The 20528-nt window shown below is 42.2% G+C and overlaps 2 protein-coding genes across 10 annotated transcripts in view; one reads left to right on the forward strand and one right to left on the reverse strand.

Annotated features, from left to right (window-relative positions):
- Positions 1-735: 735 nt before the first annotated feature.
- Positions 736-20433, reverse strand: FAM72A (family with sequence similarity 72 member A). Of its 4 annotated transcripts, none has more exons than XM_017525247.2 (5): positions 19664-20430; positions 17136-18822; positions 14477-14554; positions 10525-10649; positions 736-1907 (listed from the first exon to the last, which is right to left on the reverse strand). In XM_017525247.2, exons 2-5 carry the CDS (start codon positions 17285-17287, stop codon positions 1813-1815), a joined length of 450 nt encoding a protein of 149 aa, XP_017380736.1. In that variant the 5' UTR covers positions 17288-18822; positions 19664-20430; the 3' UTR covers positions 736-1812. The 4 variants fall into 4 exon arrangements, with proteins under 4 accessions (XP_017380736.1, XP_037593303.1, XP_017380737.1 ...); XM_037737375.1 differs by having other exon boundaries at positions 17136-17260; positions 19664-20429; XM_017525248.2 differs by lacking the exon at positions 17136-18822 and having other exon boundaries at positions 19105-20433.
- The window catches only part of SRGAP2 (SLIT-ROBO Rho GTPase activating protein 2), a 269932-nt gene continuing 268185 nt past the window's right edge, over positions 18782-20528 (forward strand). For all 6 annotated transcript variants that reach the window (XM_017525240.2, XM_017525241.2, XM_017525244.2 and 3 more), the window contains exon 1: positions 18782-18914. The gene's annotated coding sequence lies outside the window, so the exon portion shown is untranslated. The remainder of the gene's footprint in view (positions 18915-20528) is intronic.

A 20528-nucleotide genomic window follows, 5' to 3' on the forward strand; every position in this document is an offset into this window, starting at 1 on the left:
CCCTCATCTAGGGCATATAACAATGTAGTTACTTACCCAGCAGGTAGCCTGGCTAAGTAAGACCATAAATAATTCATCTCAGCAAGAGCTTTTGGAGTTAGTCTTCTGTCTGAGCATCTCTGACTGATTATGCTACCTTAAACAAGTTACTTAACTTCTGTTTCATCTGATTTACCAGTTTCAAAAAAAAAAAAAAAGAAGAAGAAGAAGAATGGTACCTACCTCATAGGTTTATTGTGTGGAGTGAATTAAAGGTCTAAAGCACTTAGAACAGCATCTGGCATATGGCATATACCTCACTAGCTGGGACTACAGGTGTGTACTACCACACCTGGCTAATTTTATTTTGTGGAGACAGGTTCCTATTATGTTTCCTTGGCTGGTCTCAAACTCCTGGGCTCAAGCGATCCTCTCTCCTTGACCTCCCAAACTGTTGGGATTACAGGCATGAGCCACCACGCCTGGCAAACACTTTTTTTTTAAGGGGTAGACATAAATATTCTTTAAATCCTTTTAAGCAAGAGCTTGAATTCTAGAATTTTAGAGCTCAAAAGGCTCTCAGGAGTCCATTTACTCAAACCCTGCCTCCAGCTGCATTATACTATAATCACTATATGCTGATAATTTTCTGATCTATTTTAAAGATGTTTAAGAATGGAGATCTCACAGGATCCTTTTAGATTAAGTGCCTCTTTGGAGGGTTCAGTATTCAATAAACATTAGCCTTATATTCTGTACTTTAAGTACTATTTCTCTATATTTTTACATGTAAGTGGGTATAATAAAAAATTAAAGGAAGAATGGTCATTTTTAGAACAAATCTTATTTACAAAAGCACAAGTCAGTCTGCTTTGGTATTGACAAAATCCCTACAACTGAGATATTAAAGAGATACATTTATTTTAGCTTTACATAAAACCAGAATCCAACACTATCCCGTTTTCCTGTTCCTGTGTGGCTCTGAGTGCAGCTTTAAAAAAAAAAACAAAACAAAGCAAAGCAAAGCAAACCAACTCCTTATAATGTACAATGGCTTAAGCAAAGCGCTTCTTCAGTTTTTTTCTATTTACAAATTAGGACAGACTACTTTTCTAAAATTTGCTATTTACAGAGAAAGCCCTAGGGAACAGGATAACTTATTTAGGTTTAGCTCTCATAATACAATATCCATAATGGCTTCAGAAGAATGTAAATAAATAACATTGGTAAACAATATATATTGGTATTTTCTGACAAACTCATTTATCTAACATCATGCTGAGCAATCAAGAGGATTCCTCCATATATTTTAATTTTAATTTATTCTATTTGCTGATTCACAAACTCTTGCTCCATATTAAAGCAGTTATCACCAATAGAACCTATGAGAACGAGTGCCCATGGAAACCTAACAGCTTGTTTTCCTAATCCTCTATTAAAATTCGGTTGAGCTTGATATATGCATGGCTGAATACTAGGCCTTTATTCAGGAATGTAAAATTAATGGTATCTGGTATCAAGTTGTAAGAAAAACTCCCCCAGATTGGGAGGTAACTGAGTGATATGTGAAAGAATCTTCTCCTGTCTGAATTGAAGAATACACCTACACAGGGCAGAAGAAGGTAGGGGAGAGGAAGTAGAAATAGAAGAAAAGCACAATGCCACTGGCTTCAAACTGAGGTAATTAATTAGAGACATCAAATAAATACATCAACAAATGCCCCATTTTTGTTTTCTAAAAAAGATCACTGGGAAACTAACAATTTTAAAGTTGATCCATTAATACATTTTTAAATAGAAAAAAGTTTGTATATTATAATATCATAATTCCATTCATCTAATACACTCCTCTGCTGAGATATTTAACACATCTTCATCTGTACTCTCTTCTATCTCTGGCAAGTTGCCCCAAAGGAGGACATTTACACCTGAAAATAAAAAGTCACAAAATTCTTTAATGCTCACTACTGTTATAACTCAGAACATGAATTATAAAACTTTATCTGTTCATATTCTTATATAAACCATAGTGTTAGCAGGAATAAGTACAGCCATTAAAGAATGAGCTGCAAATAAAATTATCTAATATTATCCATCTGGGACATAAACTTTATTTATTTTTTTGAGACAAGTTCTCTCTGTGTTGCCTAGGCTGGAGTGCCTGGCAGGATTACGGCTCACAATCACTGCTCACTGCAGCCTCAACCTCTAGGGCTCAAGTGATCCTCGTACCTCAGCCTAAGTAGCTGGGACTACAGGTGTGTACTACCACACCTGGCTAATTTTATTCTGTAGAGACAGTTCCTACTTTGTTGCTTAGGCTGGTGTCAAACTCCTGGGCTCAAGCGATCCTCTTTCCTTGACCTCCCAAACTGTTGGGATTACAGGCATGAGCCACCATGCCTGGCAAACACTTTTTTTTAAGGGGTAGGATATAAACATTCTTTAAATCCTTTTAAGCAAGAGCTTGAATTCTGGAATTTTAGAGCTCAAAAGGCTCTCAGGAGTCCATTTACTCAAACCCTGCCTCCAGCTGCATTGTACTATAATCACTATACACTGATAATTTTCTGATCTATTTTAATGATGTTTAAGAATGGAGATCTCACAGGATCCTTTTAGATTACGTGCCTCTTTGGAGGGTTCAGGGAAAAGTCCTGAATAAGTCCCCTTATCCCTTCAATAAACAGAGAAGTAGCTGGTGCCATTTTTCTGATTCAGAAAAAAAGCAAGGGTTTGGAGCCAGTTATAATATGAACTGTAATCCTTGATACCAGTGGGTTTCAGTCCAAAAGCAGAGCTGTAAACTAAGTTTAGGACCAGGTTGCAGCAGCCACTACAATAAACAAAAGAAAAATCAAAAGCTTCACTGAGAAAGAATAGTCAGATTTCATACTGAAGAATGCAGCACGGATATACAGTAAACGATTAAACATACAGTAGAGAATAATGACAAGGTTTATTATTCTGGGTATATATTATATTATAACTTAAAAGCACTAAATAGAAAATAACTGACCACTAGAATAGTCAATTAACTTCACAAGAAAAGCAAAAAAATTTTTTTTGAGATGGAGTCTTGCTCTGTTGCCCAGGCTGGAGTGCAGTGGTGTAATCTTGGCTCACTGAAACCTCTGCCTCCTGGGTTCAAGGGATACTCCTGCCTCAGCCTCCCAAGTAGCTGGGACTAAAGGTAAGTGCTACCATGCCCAGCTAATTTTTGTATTTTTAGTAGAGACGGGTTTCAGCATGTTGGCCAGAGTGGTCTTGAACTCCTGACCTCAGGTGGTTCCCCTGCCTTGGCCTCCCAAAGTGCTGGGATTACAGACATGAGCCACCATGCTTGGCCAGAAAAGCAGATCTTAAGCTGTCCAGTTATCAGCGTAGACACAAAGAGTACTCAGCAATTCTGGATACCCACTCCACACACACTGAGATAGAAGCCGCATGGTGGAATGGAATGAGCAAGGATTTGGAGATTGGGTTTGAATCTAGTGTTCACAACTGCCAGTATACCATGCATGGTTTTACTACAAATGCATGCAACCACAGACAATATATATTACTGTTTTGTGGATTTAAATTTTTTATAGAATGTTATACTACATGTTTTTTTTCTAATTTGCTTTTTCACACATTATGTTTTTGAGGTTAATCTATGTTGACTTGTGTAGATTTTGCTCATTTATTTTTACTTCTAGAGAGTATTCCATTTTGTGAATTTTTTAAAATGTTGCAAATACAGCTCATTGCTCATTCCTTCCTTAGCTGCCCATCTTGCATAGGTAGCCCAAGGAGACATGCCCAGGGATTTGTAGTGTGACATTGTTGAAATAGTAGAAATAATCAACTGTTTTCCTTGACTGAAGGAGATACTGGAATCTAAGCTGGCAAGAAGTTAGCATGTATTTGATGCTGGTAGGGATACAGATGTCTATCTTATTATTTTTTATAATCTTTTTGTATCTGATTTGTTTATAATAAAAAATGCTACCCTACTCCCACCCCAAGAATGAATGGTGTTCTGCTCCTGGTAAATGTCATGGAAGAGCTGACAGGAAGAGTTGTAAGGAATTGCGAGGCCAAAATCTAAGTAAAAATTAGAACCCATAAAGGTAAATAGAGGGCTGAAGCCATGTTGCCTCTGAGGGGATTTGCCAATTTCAGGAAATCTGAGCTGAGGTTTCCCAAGCCTCCTCAAGAAAGTTCTGGGAAATCAGGTCTCTATGTGAAGACTAGATGTCTAGAAAACAGACCTCCAGGAGTCTTTTTCAGTCTAAACATTCTAGAATTTGTAAAGCTTGTCTATGCATTCCTTTGACATTACTGGTTCAGGTGATTCAAGGATAGTTGTGACACCATTAGAAACCTGCTTTGATACCAAACATCTAGAAAATCTTGCTTGAAATCACAATATTAAGGTTACAAAGCAGAAGCTTGATATTCTTGGAGTCGGTATTCAGAGACATGAAGCAGCTCAGCACAATTGGTTCAAAGGAGGAAAAATAAACTAAGAGATTGGATCTGACAGAAGCAGCACCTTCCTTTCTCTGTTAAGAAGGGAGGAAGGAAATCCTGTGATACATCTGTTTCTTATGGATTAGATTCAGTGCAAATGGAAGAACACTGGGCTTTTATCTTTGAAAAATTGACCAATATTAAAAAGTAAATCAAACTTGAAAAATCTCCACCCTGTGTTTTGAATTCTGTAAAGCAGGAAAAATACTATCAAAGCAGAAACTTCCTTTAATGTGTCCCATGGGTAACACAAATATAAAAGTGGAGGCTTAAATTAGGAGACTGTATCCCACTTAGGGGAGTTCAGATAAGTCCTTATATGAAAATAGCCTTCTTAACATACCAAAAGTTTTGAATTAAGACCCCATAAATGATAGATTGAGAGCCACAGCTGAATCCCAGGTGATTTAAAAAAAAATCAAATCTGTAAAAATCTAAGCATAATTGGAGCATTTAAAGACCCCTGACAACCTAGCTTGCAATTCATGATCTTTTGGTCTGTGAAGGCAAATCATATATTAAAAAATATATTTAAGTTCTAAAGGAGACTAAAACATGCATTTTGGAACCTAAGAATGCTAGTGTAACTTACATTGTTGAGTTCCTTAAACTCGGCTGGTTTGGTGTCTCAGGCCTGTAATCCCAACCCTTTGGGAGGCTAAGGTTGGTCAGTCACTTGAGGCCAGGAGTTTGAGACCAGCCTAGGCAAAATGGCAAAAAACCTGTCTCTACGAAAAATAAAAAACATTAGCCTGGCCGGGCGCGGTGGCTCAAGCCTGTAATCCTAGCACTTTGGGAGGCCGAGGCGGGTGGATCACGAGGTCAAGAGATCGAGACCGTCCTGGTCAACATGGTGAAACCCCGTCTCTACTAAAAATACAAAAAAAATTGGCTGGGCATGGTGGTGCGTGCCTGTAATCCCAGCTACTCAGGAGGCTGAGGCAGGAGAATTGCCTGAACCCAGGAGGCGGAGGTTGCAGTGAGCCGAGATCGCGCCATTGCACTCCAGCCTGGGTAATAAGAGCGAAACTCCGTCTAAAAAAAAAAAAAAAAAAAAAAACATTAGCCTGGCATGCTGGCACAGGCCTGTGGTCCCACCTATTCAGAAGGCTGAAGTGCGAGAATCCCTTGAGCCTGGGAGGTTGAGGCTGCAGTGAACTGAGATTGTGCCACCGCACTTCAGCCTAGGTGACAGAGCGAGACCCTGTCTCCAAAAGAAAAAAGAAAAGTTCCTTAAAATCAACTTGGTCTGTTGTGTAAATAGATGTTAGACATTGAGAACATGTGTCTTATAACAAAACTGAATGGCTCCAGGCAATATAAAAAATATTATATAAATCCCCTTTAAGAATTGGTACTTCGGCTGGTGTGGTGGCTCACACCTGTAATCCCAGAACTTTGGGAGACTGAGGAGGGTGGATCACCAGAGGCCAGGAGTTCGAGACCAGACTGGCCAACAAGTCAAAACCTTTTCTTTACTAAAAATACAAAAATTAGCCAGGCATGGTGGTGTGTGCCTGTAATCACAGCTACTCAGAAGGCTGAGGCAGGAGAATCACTTGAACCAGGGAGGTGGAGGTCATAGTGAGCCGAGATCGTGCCAATGCACTCCAGCCTTTGGAGACAGAGTGAGACTCCATCTCAAAAAAAAAAAAAAGAATTGGTACTTGAGGCCAGGCACGGTGGCTTACACCTGTAATCCCAGCACTGTAAGACCAGTTTGACCAACTGACCAACATGGTGAAACCTCATCCCTACTAAAAATACAAAAAAATTAGCCGGGCATGATGGCGCATGCCTTTAATCCCAGCTACTAGGGAGGCTGAGGCACGAGAATTGCTTGAACCCGGGAGGCGGAGGTTGCAGTGAGCCAAGATCACACCATTGCACTCTAGCCTGGGCAACAAAACTTTGCTTCAAAACAAACAAACAAAAAAAAAATTAGTACTTAGTATTCAGCACCTTAGCACCTTAACACAAAGTGAACAAAGAAAAAAGAATTGGTAGTGTATTTTCTTAGTAAAGTAATTTTTTGAGATAGGGTCTCACTTTGTTGCCCAGGCTGGAGTAAAGTGGTGCCATCTTGGCTCACTGCAACCTCCACCTCCTGGGTTCAAGCAGGGTTTAACCATACTGGCTAGGCTGGTCTCGAACTCCTGACTTCAGGTGATTGTCTGCCTTGGCCTCCCAAAGTGTGGAATTACAGGCATAAGCCACTGTGCCTGGCCTTGCTAAAATAATCAGTATAGGCATACCTCATTTAATTGTGCTTTACTTTATTGCATACCATAGATATTGGGCTTTCTATAAATTGAAGGTTTTGGTGATCCTGCATTGAGTAAGTCTAACAGCATATGCTCACCTTGTGTCTGCTACATTTTGATAATTCTCTCAATATTTCAACCTTTTTCATTATTATTATATATATTATGGTGATCTGTGATCTTTGATGTTACTGTTAAAATTGTTTCGGGGTGCCATGAACCACACCCACTTAAGAGCACACCCACTTAAGAATGCAAACTTAATACATATTTTGTGTGTTCTGACTGCTCCACTGACCAGCTGTTCTCTCTCTCTTTCCTGGGGCCTCCCTACTTCCTAAGATACAACAATATTGAAATGAGGCCAGTTAATATTCCTACAATGACCTCCATGTGTTCAGGTGAGAGGAGAAAGTCTCTCATTTTAAATCAAAAGCTAGAAATAATTAAGCGTAGTGAGAAAGACATATTGAAAGCTGAGGCAGGCTGAAAGTTGGGCCTTTTGTGCCCAATTGTTAGCCAACTTGTGAATGCAAAGAAAAGTTCTTAAAGGACATAAGAAGTGCTACTCCAGTGAAAACATAAATAAGAAAGTGCAACAGCCTTATTGCTGATATGGAGAAAGTTGTAGTGACCTAGACAGAAGATTAAACCAGCCATGACATTCTGTTAAGCCAAAACCTAATCCAGAGCTAGGTCTTGATTCTCTGCAATTCTATGAAGGGCAAGAAATTCGAGGAAACTATAGAAGAAAGTTTGAAGCTAGCAGAGGTTGGTTTGTAGAGTTTAAGAAAAGAAGCCATTTCTACAAAATACAAGTGCAGATGAAGCAAAAAGTGCTGATGTAGAAGCTGCAGCAAGTTACCCAGAAAATCTAGCTGAGATCATTGATGGAGGTGGCTACACTAAACAACAGATTTTATTTTATTTTGTTGAGATGGAGTTTTGTTCTTGGTGCGATGGCGTGATCTCAGGTCACTTCAAACTCCGTCTCCTGGGTTCAAGTGATTCTTCTGCCTCATGTACCATCATGCCTGGCTAATTTTGTATTTTTGGTAGAGACAGGGTTCCACTATGTTGGTCAGGCTGGTCTCAAACTTCTGACCTCATGTGATCCACCCACCTCAGCCTCCCAAAGTTCTGGGATTATAGGCGTGAACCACTGCATCTGGCAGAGATTTTTCAATACACACAAAACAGCCTTCTATTGGAAGTAGATGCCTTTGAAGACTTTCATAGCTAGAGAGGAGAAGTAATACTTGGCTTCAAAACTTCAAAGGACAGGCTGAATCTCTTGTTAGAGGACAGTGCAGCTGGTGACTTTAAGTTGAATCCAATGCTCATTTACTATTCTGAAATTTCTTGGGTTCTTAGGAATTATGCTAAATATACTTTGCCTGTGCTCTATCAATGATATAGCAAAGCCTGGATGACAGCAAATCAGTTTACAGTATGTTTTACTAAATATTTTAAGCCCATTGTTAAGACCTACTGCTCAGAAAAAAAAAAAGATCCCTTTGAAAATATTACTGTTCATTGACAATGGACTTAGTCACCCAAGAGCTCTGATGGAGTTGTACAAGGAGATAAACGTTGGTTTAATGCTTTAACACAAAATCTGTTTGGCAGCCCATGAATCAAGAAGTAATTTAGTCTTTCAAGTCTTATTATTTAAGAGGTACATTTCATAAGGCTATAGTTGCCATAAATTAGTGATTCTTCTGATGAATCTGGGCAAAGTACATTGAAAACCTTCTGGAAAAGCACCTTCCTGATTCATGGGAGATCAAAATATCAACCTTAACAGGAGTTTGGTAGAAGTTGATTCCAACACTCATGGGTAACTTAGAGAGGTTCTAGACTTCAGTGGAGGAAGTAACTGCACATGTGGTAGAAATAGCAAGAGAACTAGAATTAGAAGGGGAGCCTGAAGATGTGACTGAATTGCTACAATCTCATGATTGAACTTGAAACGATGAGGAGTTGCTTCTTATGGATGAGCAAAGAAAATGGTTTCTTGAGGTGAAATCTACTCCTGATGAAGATGCTGTAGATGTTGCTCAAATGGAAACAAAGGAATTAGAATATTACATATACATAGTTGATAAAGTAGTAGCAGAATTTGAGAGGATTGACTCCAATTTTGAAAGAGGTTCTACTATGTGTAAAATGCTATCAAACAGTAACACATGCTACAGAGAAATCTTTTGTGAAAGGAAGAGTTAATCCATGCAGCAAACCTCATTGTTGTCTTATTTTAAGAAATTGCCAGGCCAGGTGCAGTGGCTCATGCCTATAATCCCAGCACTTTGGGAGGCCCTGGAGGGCGGATCACCTGGTCAGGAGATCAAGATCAGTCTGACCAACATGGGGAAACCCCATCTCTACTAAAAATACAAAATTAGCCAGGTGTGGTGGTACATGCCTGTAATCCTAGCTACTCGGGAGGCTGAGGCAGGAGAATCGCTTGAACCCAGGAGACAGAGGTTGCAGTGAGCTTAGATCATGCCATTGGACTCCAGCCTGGGCAACAAGTGCCAAACTCCATCTCAAAAAAAGAAAAAAAAAAAAAAGAAATTGCCACAGCCATCCTAACCTCCAGCAATCACCACCCTGATCAGTTTGCAGTCATCAACAGTGAGGCAAGACCCTCTACCAGCAAAAAAATTATGACTTGCTGAAGGTTCAGATGAACATTAGCATTTTTTAGCAATAAAGCTTTTTTTTCTTTTTTGAGACAGGATCTTGTATTGTTGCCCAGGCTGAAATGCTGTGGCATGATCATAGCTCACTGCAACCTCTACCTCCCAAATTCAAGTGATCCTTCCACCTCAGCCTCCTGAGTAGCTAGGACCACAGCATACACCACCATGCCTGGCTAATTTTTAAATTTTTTAGAGATGAGGTCTGAGCATGTTGCCCAGGCTGGTCTCAAACTGCTGGGCTCAAGTGATCCTCCCGTCTTGGACTGCCAAAGTGCTCGGATTACAGGCATGAGCCACTACTCTGTTCTCGGACTAATAACATATTTTTTAATTAAGGTATGCACATTGCTTTTTAGATATTATGCTATTGCACACTCAATAGACTAGAGTATATTGTAGACATAACTTTTATATACACTCGGAAACCAAAAAATTGTGTGACTTGCTGTAATTGGGATATTTGCTTGCTTTATTGTGGTGGTCTGGAACTGAACGCACAATGTCTTCAACTGTGCCTGTACAACATACTTTATACTTTGGTGTTAAATATTTCCCTTGACTAAAATTCTATCCTAATTTATTAACATAGATGTCAAAATGTCTGTTTTTATTCTGAAGCATCACCAAATACAGAGGTTACTTAGTCCTCTTCCTCTCAACTCCCATTACCCTAGCCTGGCCTCTCTCCCTTTCTTACACACACACACACACACACACACACACACACACACACGACTATGAAATCTAAAATCTTCAAAAATTCTCTGGAGTCAGAATATATATCAAGGCAGCAGTTAAGAGCAATTACAGTATTCATTTTAAAACACCAAGAAATTCAGCCACGTTTGAGGCCTTAAGTACAAGGATGAACATAGAAATGACAATGAATTTTGCCCAGTAGTTTTCATAAGTGAATGTCTGGGAATAAAGAACTGAAATTTCACTCTAGCTGATCTAGCTAAGAAGATCTAAAAGGAATCCTGAAATGATCTATTGGGAATTTATTCAGGTATTGATAGAGAAATGTTACAGGAATGTCCAAGTCCATTGTTTCTTACCTGTGGAGTCTAGTCTGTCAGTATCATAAACTGCCTGGCTGTGAAACATCCAGAAGTGTCCGTTGTTGCAGGAAAGAAGGCAGGAACTACATGGAACAATCACATGATAACCTACAATGTTCCCACTAGAAAAGAAAGTAAATGTTACTAGCTACCATGTAATACCTGGCCAGATAAGTCTTTTTATGTGCTTATATAAATAGATAGACCATATTATTTATATCTCATTTTCTCCTAACAACTTTCATTGCTGGAATCTTTGCGAGAGGATGAGGGTGCAGCTCTACCATCAGGTGGGAAAGCAGTCTTTAAGTGAATAGTAACATATACTCACATTTCTTTGCTAGTATTATTATTATTTATTTTTGAGACAGTTTCCCCCTTACTGCACAAGAGTGCAATGGCGCCATCTTGGTTCACTGCAACCTCCACCTCCTGGATCCAAGCAATTCTTCTGCCTCAGTCTCCAGAATAGCTGGGATTACAGGTATGCGCCACCATGCCCAGCGAATTTTTGTATTATTAGTAGAGTACGGGGTTTTACCATGTTGGCTAGGCTCATCTCAAACTCCTGACCTCAGGTGATCCACCCGCCTTGGATTCCCAAAGTGCTGGGATTATAGGTGTGAGCCACCACACCTGGCCTGCTAGTATCATTTTATGCATTCTTCCTTCAGAAGTTAGCGTCTAGATGCCATAAGGTTGTGATTTGTTCTATAAACCACCCAAATTGATGTGCTGTTCAGACAAAATAAATTAAATAAACTCAGTTCTGTGGGTAAAGGTTTTTGCTAGCCCAGGACTGTGGTAAGTTGGGTTCTGACATGTTCTAGTTTCATGCCAGCACCTAAAAACTGTTTCAACAGATGGAGAGGTAGGAAGACAGCATGAGTCCCTGTAAACCAAATACAAGCTGGCTGCTCTAATTTTAGTCACAGTGTTTTTGAAGGAATTCAGAAATAAAGCAAATCTACAGCCTCTAGAGAAAGTTGCAAAAGTTTTTACAGTTTTCAGAATTATCCAGCTGATTATAAGTATCTCACTCTTTCACATTTTTTTTTTAACTAGCTAGTCACATATTAAATAGAGTGAACCTACAGGGAATGTTTTAGCTAGTACTTTAAAAAAAATGGCAACATGGACCGTTTATACCTCGAGTTGTAAAAATTCTTACTGTAGCTTAGTCTTACTCTGTGAGATTTGAAAGTTAGTCATTTTTATGAGACCTTATAAAGATTACTATAAAAGATACCAGCCCACCTAAAATATGCCTTCTAATTATAACTGGCTTGAAAGACAAACAAATGAAAACAAAAGTTGTTTTTGGACTAGGACTGACAGTTAGTTGTAAGACTACATTGCAAGGTAAATTCCATGGTTTAATTACCACCTATATTCATTCATTCATCCATTGATTCATCATTTAACTAACATTTATTGAGTACCTACTATTTGCCAGGCACTGCTCTAGGTGCTAGGAATACAGTGGTAAACAAAGCCCTTGTTCTCATGGAGCTAACATTCAATTTTTGTATGTTTTTGTAGAGATGAGGTCGCAGCATGTTGCCAAGGCTGGTCTCAAACTCTTGGGCTCAAGTGATCCTCCTGCTTTGGACTGCCAAAGTGCTGGGATTATAGGCATTAGCCACCACTCTTGGCCCAATAACGTAGATTAGATCATTCTGCTCCCTTGTTAAAACCCCTTCGATGGCCAAAAATGAAAATAAAACCCCCTCCATACCAAGGTCTAGATCTATGCTATCAAAAATAATAGCCACTAGACACATGTGGCTGTTGGACACTTGAAATAGGGCTGGCCTGAATTGAGATGTGCTGTAAGTGTAAAATGTACACCAGATTTCAAAGAGTAAGAACAAAAAATGGAATGTAAAATATTACATTAGTAATTTATGTGGGTTACACATAATTTAATTTAATGGGTTACACATTAAAATAACATTATGGATACACTGGGTTAAACAAAATATGTGATTAAAATTAACTTTCCTGTTTTGGCTTTCTTTCGAAAATGTTGCTGCCTGGGCGTGGTGGCTCACACCTGTAATCCCACACTTTGGGAGGCTGAGGCAGACGGATCACCTGAGGTCAGGAGTTTGAGACCAGCTTGGTTAAAACAGTGAAACCCCGTTTCTACTAAAAATACAAAAATTAGCCAGGTGGGCTGGGTGCGGTGGCTTATGCCTGCAATCCTAACACTTTGGGAGGTCGAGGCGAGTGGATTGCCAGAGCTCAGGAGTTCAAGACCAGCCTAGGCAACATGGTGAAACCCTGTTTCTACCAAAATACAAAAAATTAGCCAGGCATGGCAGTGCATGCCTGTACTCCTAGCTACGTGAGAAGCTGAGGCAGGAGAATCATTTGAACCCAGGAGGCGGAGGTTGCAGTGAGCTGAGATCGTGTCATTGCACTCCAGCCTGGGTGACAGGGCAAGACTTTGTCTCAAAAATAAATAAAACAAAATGCTATTACTAGAAAAATTTAAATTTTATATGTGGCTTGCATATTTCTATTGGACAACACTGCTCTAGATTATCTGGGTTCTGACTACGTCTCTAACCTACTCAAACTACTCTCCCTCCATGTTCACATCTTAGCCACACCAACCGTCATCTTTCATTACTTGAACATGTCTAACTTCTCTTTGCCATGAGTTCTTTGCATCTGCTATTCTCTCTGACTTTTTATAACAAGACTTCCATGACCATGATATCTAAAATAGCTCTCAATTTCTCAACTTCCATAATTCTCTGTCTTTTATTATTATTATTTCTTTAGGAGTACTTTCCACCGTATTAAATATTTATTTAAGTACCTTATTGATTGATCATCTTCCCACTAGAAAATAATGTCCAAAGCTCAGTAACTTCATCTAGTTTTTTTGTTGTATTTCCAGTCCTTGTAACAATGACTAGTACATACTAGTTCCTCAATATAAGTACAGCTTGAATAAATGAAGGAATGAAATCAAACAGCACATAAGAAGAATTTGCCAATTTAAATTATTAGGATTGTCAGTTATAATGCAAACCTCATCTAAACACAAACCCCATCTAAATGAGAACATCTCAACTTTTTACCTCCTAAAATGACAATAATAACATGTCTGTTACTCCTCAAAATATTATAGTAATAGTTCTCAGCTGTGTTGTAATTAATAGTTTATTGAGCCTTTTAACATTCATGTTTGATCTTTACAATAACTTGATAAGGTAAATACAGAAAATTATTAAATTTCTATCTTAATAAGAGAGAAATTAAGTTAAGATGCAGTGGCTCACACCTGTAATTCTAGCCCTTTGGGGAGCTGAGGAGGGAGGATCATTTGAGGCCAGGAGTTTGAGATCAGCCTGGACAACAGCAAGACCCTGTTGCTTCAAAAAATAAAAAACTTAGCCAAGCATGGTGGAGCTTGCCTGTAGTCCCAGCTATGCAGGAAGCTGAGGTAGGAGAATCACTTGAGCCCAGGAGTTCAAGGTTACAGTGAGCTATGATCATGCCACTGCACTCCAGCCTGAGCAACAGTACAAGACCCCTCTAAAAATAAAAAAAGAATAACAACATAAAAATTAAAATAAGAAAACAGAGGTTCATCAGTTTAGAGGCTTAAGGAGTTCAGCCAAGTAGGGTCAGACCTCAAACATGATTTTTATTATTGTAAATCCAAGTGTTTTTTTCCCCTAACCTACATTGCCTTGTTCTGAAAGTTCATGCAAATACTGTGAATGTACTTTGAAAATTGTAAAATTATATGCTAACGTGAAGCATCACAAAATGCTTTTAAAAAATAGTTCTAAGTAATAAATGACTTTTCAGTGGCTCATTGCATGCTTTTTACCAGTGCTTGTTGCAGCCCACTGAACCTTTCTCTATGCGTTGGTGTCAATATCCATCTTCCAAACCCAAGGTTATCCAGAATAGTGCCACAAATTACCATTTTAAACATGCGATGTCCTTCAGTTTACATTTGCAGATCTTGGTGAAATAGCATCGTCCAGTGAAGTCCACTGCGCTGGAGAGAGAAAGGTATAATGATAGTCAAATGTACTTCACCAAAGTTTATCTGTGGCAAAAAATTAACAAAATTTACCAACCATTTTTATGTGTACAGGGCAGATGTATTAAATAGAATCAAACTGTTACATAATGAATCTCCAGACCTTTTTCATTTTGCAAAACTAGAGCTCTATGCTAATCAAATAACAACCCACAGGTTCCCCTTCTCCCAGCCCCTGGCCACCACCATTATACTTTCTGTTTCTATGATTTTGACCACTTTAGATATCTAAGAGGAATCATATAGTATTTGTCTTTTTGTAATTGGCTTATTTCATTTAACATAAATTCCTCAAGTTTCATTCATATTGTAGTATGTGACAGGACTTTCTTTTTTTAAAGAGTGAATAATATTCTATTGTATGTATATACCTCTTTTTTGGGGGGGAAGGGGGACAGTCTTGCTCTGCTGCCAGGCTGGAGCGCAGTGGTGCGATCTTGGCTCACTGCAACCTCTGCCTCTTGGGGTCAAGCAATTCCATTGCCTCAGCCTCCCAAGTAGCTAGGACTACAGGCGCACACTACCACACCCAGCTAATTTTTTGTATTTTAGTAGAATCGGGGTTTTACCATGTTGGCCAGGGTGATCACGAGGAATGACCTTGTGATCTGCCCATCTTGGCCTCCCAAAGTGCTGGGATTATAGGTGTGAGCCACCGTGCCTGACCTTTTATTTATTTATTTTTTTAAGAGACAGTGTCTTGCTGTGTTGCCCAAGCTGGACTTGAACTCCTAGGCTCAAGTGACCTTCCTAACTCAGTTTCCCAAGTGGGTGGAACTATAGGCACCCTATACCACATTTTGTTTATCCATTCACCTGTAGAGTCAATGGACATTGGGACTGTTTCCATCTCTTGGCTACTGTGAATAATGCTATTAATGAACATGGGTATGCAAATTATCTCTTCCAAGATCCAGCTTTGAAGTCTTTTGGCTATATACCCAGAACTGCTAGATCAGATAGAAATTCTATGCTTGATTTAGCACAAATATTTCCAATCCAAAGAGCTGAAAAAGACTCTAACATAGAAGTATATTTTTAAAGAGTCAGTTTATATTTGCGAGCTCACCATAAACATGACAAATTTTCCATTTAAAAAATTTTTATGTGTTCATTGATTCATATATATCTTAGCATGTTAATTCATCACTATTTTAACCCCTAAAAAGAAGAGCAGAAAATAAGAAAAATCTGATTCTATTCTAGACTTGGGTCTAACCCCTAACAATTCACCCAGTCTTCCTTATGACTGCCTTATTACTTACCACAGCTATTGCAAATATGAATGGGTTAATATTTTAAATTTATATATGAGCTTCTAAAAAGAAAAAGCAGTGGACAATGAATCATAGAACTCTGTAGTAATAGGTTCTATGATTTATTGTCTAGTGTTTTTCCTTTTTTTGCAATACATATACAATGTACATACAAAAACTTAAAATATTAATTTTAAAAAATTAAAAAGATTTAAAAATAACCCATTTATCTCTGCAATAAATGAGAGACTTTGGCTTTGCTGATAGGCATGATTATACTTAGACGAATTCAGAAAAGAATTCAAGTAAGGAAGAGTACATGGCTTTACCTGAGTAAATTAAAAAACTTGTAAAGCTTCCATCATTATCATAAAATTCATTTAAAATGAATTATGGTTATTAGCCTGCTTCCTCTGGCTCTATATCCAAAGATTTAGAGAATAACTGTCCACTCATAGTTTCGATAATTACTTTCCTTTTAATAATAAAATTTCAATAAAGAACTAAATCTTGAAGATTCATGTAGGGCATATACATGTTGACTATGGAAAGAGAAAATACCATTTAGAGCTAGAAAAAGGTTACTTGAGTCAAATAAAATGGCTATTTACCAAATAGGAAGCAAATTCTTAAGGACTCTACACCCAAAAGAAGTTAGCGGCTGAAAACAAACAGATTTTAAAAGGGTTCAATTATGAGAACAAATGTGTAATATCCAAAATAGGCTTTATGGGAAATAAGGATTAAGGCTAAGTCTCTATTTTTCATCCCATAAAAATCGATTTACATCTCTTTCAGAGAGAAAGAGTTTTGAGGATAAAACTGAATTTGATGAACAACGGATCTGATTCAGGATGCCAATTGCAAATAATTGTATTTTTTTTTTTCTGGTGCAAGATTTCATGGATAAAAATGAAAAACTTAAATATCTCTCCTCTCCAACAGTACAGAAAATTTGCCTGAATTTACGTAGAGTCTAGGTCATGGACTTGATTCAGTGAAATAGGATGGTTGGGCACGGCACTGAACAGGGATCAAACTTAAGAGATGTGTGGTCGCATGACTGTAATTGAATTAGAAGTATTACATCAGGACTGACCACATTGGCTAAACCACAGACTTTGTCCAGACAGTCTGCCCACTTAGATATATTCCAAGGGGATCATCAAAATGTTGGGAGTGGCTGGAAACGATAACCTCCTTGTTGACTCCCAGAGATCCAAGCCATAGTTTTCCCATTTAGTTAAAAGCTACCGTTGCCCGCCTCTAGCATGACTTACTTGGTAGGAGGGATGTCTGTAGAGAAAAGGTCTATTTCAGTATCAGCCAGCAAAACAGCCTTCATTCCCCTAGAGCTGAGCACTTGTTTACAGAATTTGCAACACAGGATGGACACGCACCGGTCCTTGAAACTACAAATGTTGGTAGTCATGGCGTCGCAGGAAGGATGAGGTGTAGGATGTTGAAAAAGGAAACAAGAGCAATTGCTCCTACTACTTTGATTTCCCTAGGCTAAAAACCAAGTTGCGAGACTTCGAGCTTCTCTAAGCCCTAAAACTGGGAAGGAAACGAGTTCTTTTCTGTTTTCCTGGTGGAGGAGCAGAAGCAAAATTTATTGAGTAGAAACAGGGGAGCGCGGCAAACTGGCTTTCCTTTTAACTTTCGGAGAAGGGAGTGGAGTTTGAATTGGAGAGGAGGCGGGTGGGGTTTGAAACGAACTTCTCAACAGCTTTCCCTTTCTCCTGTCTGAAGGAGTCCTCTACCCCTGAGCTCCCGCCCCTTCACAGCAATTCCCTCAGCCTCCTCCGATCGTCTTTTATTTAAAGCTTCTCCTCTTTTAAGACGTCCCTTTCCCAGCGTTAAGCCCCTCCCCTAGAGCGCTCCCGTTCCCAGCTCAGGGATCTCGGGCTTAGCGTCCCTACCGCGCCTCCTCTTCCCAGGATTCAGGAACTCCCTTCGCTCTTTCCTCCGGGAGGTCCTGCGTTCTCCTCCGTCCCGCCCCGCTCTCTCCCGGACCTTGCTCCGCTCTGCGGGTCCGCGGGCCCCTCTCCTGGCAGTCCCCAGCCCTCAGCGTGCTCGCCCTCGCGCCGTTTCTCTCGTGTCCTCCCTCCCCTCAGCTGTCCCCCGTGCCCCCGCAGTCCTCTCAGGTCTCTTCCCGGAGCAGCCGTTCCCGGGCGCGAGGTGGTGTTGGTGGGGCAGAGCTGAAGTCGCTTTTGGGGCTCAGTCGGCGCCTGGGTCTGTCACCGAACACGTTGGTTTTTGCTCCCTCTTCCGCTTTTCCTGTCTCTCCAACCTGGTGTCAGTTTGAATTGCCAGCGCCGCGCACCGATTGGGAGAACTAGAGCTCGCCTCCGTCCCGCATTGGCAGGCTCCGCGGCCTCCCCTGCCGAGAGCTAGTGGCTTGAAGGCTATAGGCACCGCCCCAGTAACGGTGCTGAGATCAGCTCGGCTTTTTGGTTGGCCGAGCTTGGCTCCGCCTCCGATCTCATTGGCTGGCTTCGGGAAGTTTCGGCAAATCCTCCCTTAGCCCTGGAGAAAGTGGCAAGGCACGCCCTTCCCGTTTCTTATTGGAAGAGAATTTACAGTCCCCGCCGTTCTCTACTCTCTATTGGCTATAATTCTCCGCAACACCCCCTCTCTACCCAGGCCCAATTGGCCATGCCTTCGCTCAAGAGTTTGTGTTTGGTGGTCCGCTCCATCTTAATCCCGCCCATCAGTTCTACCGAAGGGTTCGACAACCTGGGGTGGAGCTTAATCTGTGACCACGCCTCAACAGCGCTAGTCACACCTCCAAGTTTTGCCAGCTCCTCCCCCTCATTCCGGGCCTCTCGGGATCAGCTCTTCCTATTGGCTATAGGCCCCATCGGTCGATAGAAAGCGGGCGGTGATTGGTAAAGGGGCGGGATCTGGTTCCCGGCGGGGTCCTGCAGAGTTGGCGGAGGCTCCTCAAGGGACTGGGGCACCGATCTGCGTAGAAGCGGGTGGCGGGGAAGAGAGGGGAGGAGAGCTCTGAGTGGGAAGCGGAGCCGGGGGCCTGGGACCCGTCGCGTCAGAGCCAGGTAAAGGCTCCTTCCCTCTTCCTTTTCTCCCTCCTGGCCGCCGGGCTGGAGCCCTGACTGAACAAACCCGGGCTGGGGCGGGAAGGAGAGGGCGCGGATGCTGCTCCCGGCATCGCCTTAGCGGTGCCGCCCGGAATCCCTCAGACCGCCCCTCCACCCTCTCCAAATCTCCCAGTACAGCCCATAATACTTCTCGGGACTGCGAGTCTCTCCGCCCATCACTGTGCAGCCTGGGACTCTGTCCTGGCTCACCCACCGAAGCGCAGCCCGCACCCAGCCGCCTCCCCCGTTCCTCTGCACACGGGCAGCCGCGGTCCACCGTGGGGCAGTAGTCGTTGGCATCGCGCGTAACCATCGGCTGGCCTCCTTCCTTGCCTCCCAGCCTTGGCGGACAGCCGCGATCCCAGCCCAGGACCCAGGAGGATGGGTGTTCCGTGCAGCTTCCGGGGCTTTCCCCCAGTTCCACCCCTCGGCCTGCCGCGGTGGACTTCTCTTCGCCCACTCCCATTCCTAGACCACATCTCGGTCCTCACAGTTCCTAACATCCTCGCTCTTCACGCAACATCGCGGCCCAAATGATCGTCCCCAATGCCCCTCACCCCAAAGGCAGCCTTCTTGCCCTCTCCCGCCTTCCGAGCGTGTGCCGCTCCAGTTGTCCCCGGGCTCCCTTCCAGCCTCTGGACCCTATCTCACACCCGCCTCCCGCTTCCTGCCCGCCTGAACCCTGCCGCCTTTGCTCTCTGTCTTACTTCCTCAGCGTGGCCCCTTCCTCCAGCCGCGAGAAGTGGGAGACGCTAGCGGGAGCTTCCTCCTCCCGGCGCTCGGAGGAAAAGGAACAACCAAGGAGGAAGGGTCGCCGCTGCGGCACGCGGGGGAGCTAGACGCCTGGCTCCGCGCTTCGGCTCGCGTCCCTCCCGCTTCCTGGGCCTCGACCGAGTTAGGATCTTCTCGGGCACCTCCTGGTGCGAGGAGTGGGGACTGCGACCTCACCAACCTGCCCCCATCCCCAGCCTGGGATTGGGTGCGATATCTGGGATCTCTCGGCTTGGGTGGCAAAAAAATATTGAGGGTGGCATTTATAGTCGCTATCGTCCCTAACTTGGGGGAGGTGACGGCTGCCTTCCGCTGGTTCCCCCTCGGTTTTCCCAGCCCCGACCCTATCCTCTAACCCGTTTCCTGCTTCAGCTGACCACATTGTTTTCCTGGATGTGTCCCGTGCCGAGGCTTTTTCCTGCAGATTTGCCACCCCTCCGCACCCCCCGCCTCCGCCCCGCCAACATTTTGCTGCCAAGAGAAGCCAGTAACCAAACACAAAACAACTGGGAGGAGGGGCGGGAGGGGAAGAAAAGTTGTGCCCGGGTGGCTTGTCCCTCCCCGGCTTTGATCCCCTTTGATGTCCAGGGAGGTGACTCAGCCGGGGGTCTGGGACCGAGTCGGGGGCTTAGGTCGGGAGGGCTCCCTCGGGCTGGCAGCTGCCCAGCGCCGGCGGAGCTTGGGAGGCCACCGAAGTGCCGCAGTCCCCGCCCGGTGCCCCGCGTTCCTGCAGTCCCCGCCCGGAGCCCGCGCAGGCGGCTGCTCCAAAGTGTTTTCTTTCAGCCTTAAAACAAAATCCGG

The sequence above is a fragment of the Cebus imitator genome, unplaced genomic scaffold, assembly GCF_001604975.1.
Source record: "Cebus imitator isolate Cc_AM_T3 unplaced genomic scaffold, Cebus_imitator-1.0 Scaffold38, whole genome shotgun sequence".
Taxonomy (NCBI): Eukaryota; Metazoa; Chordata; class Mammalia; order Primates; family Cebidae; genus Cebus; species Cebus imitator.

What these genes read in the sequence shown, in the direction of transcription:
- FAM72A (XM_017525248.2), bottom strand. Translation starts at nt 19,256, where the DNA reads ATGCCAACGACTACTGCCCCACGGTGGACCGCGGCTGCCCGTGTGCAG. An exon ending in GACATCGCATGTTTAAAATG is followed by an intron (nt 10,650 to 14,476) that starts GTAATTTGTGGC and finishes TTTCTTTTCTAG; the next exon opens with TGGGAACATTGTAGGTTATC. An exon ending in TGACAGACTAGACTCCACAG is followed by an intron (nt 1,908 to 10,524) that starts GTAAGAAACAAT and finishes TTTTATTTTCAG; the next exon opens with GTGTAAATGTCCTCCTTTGG.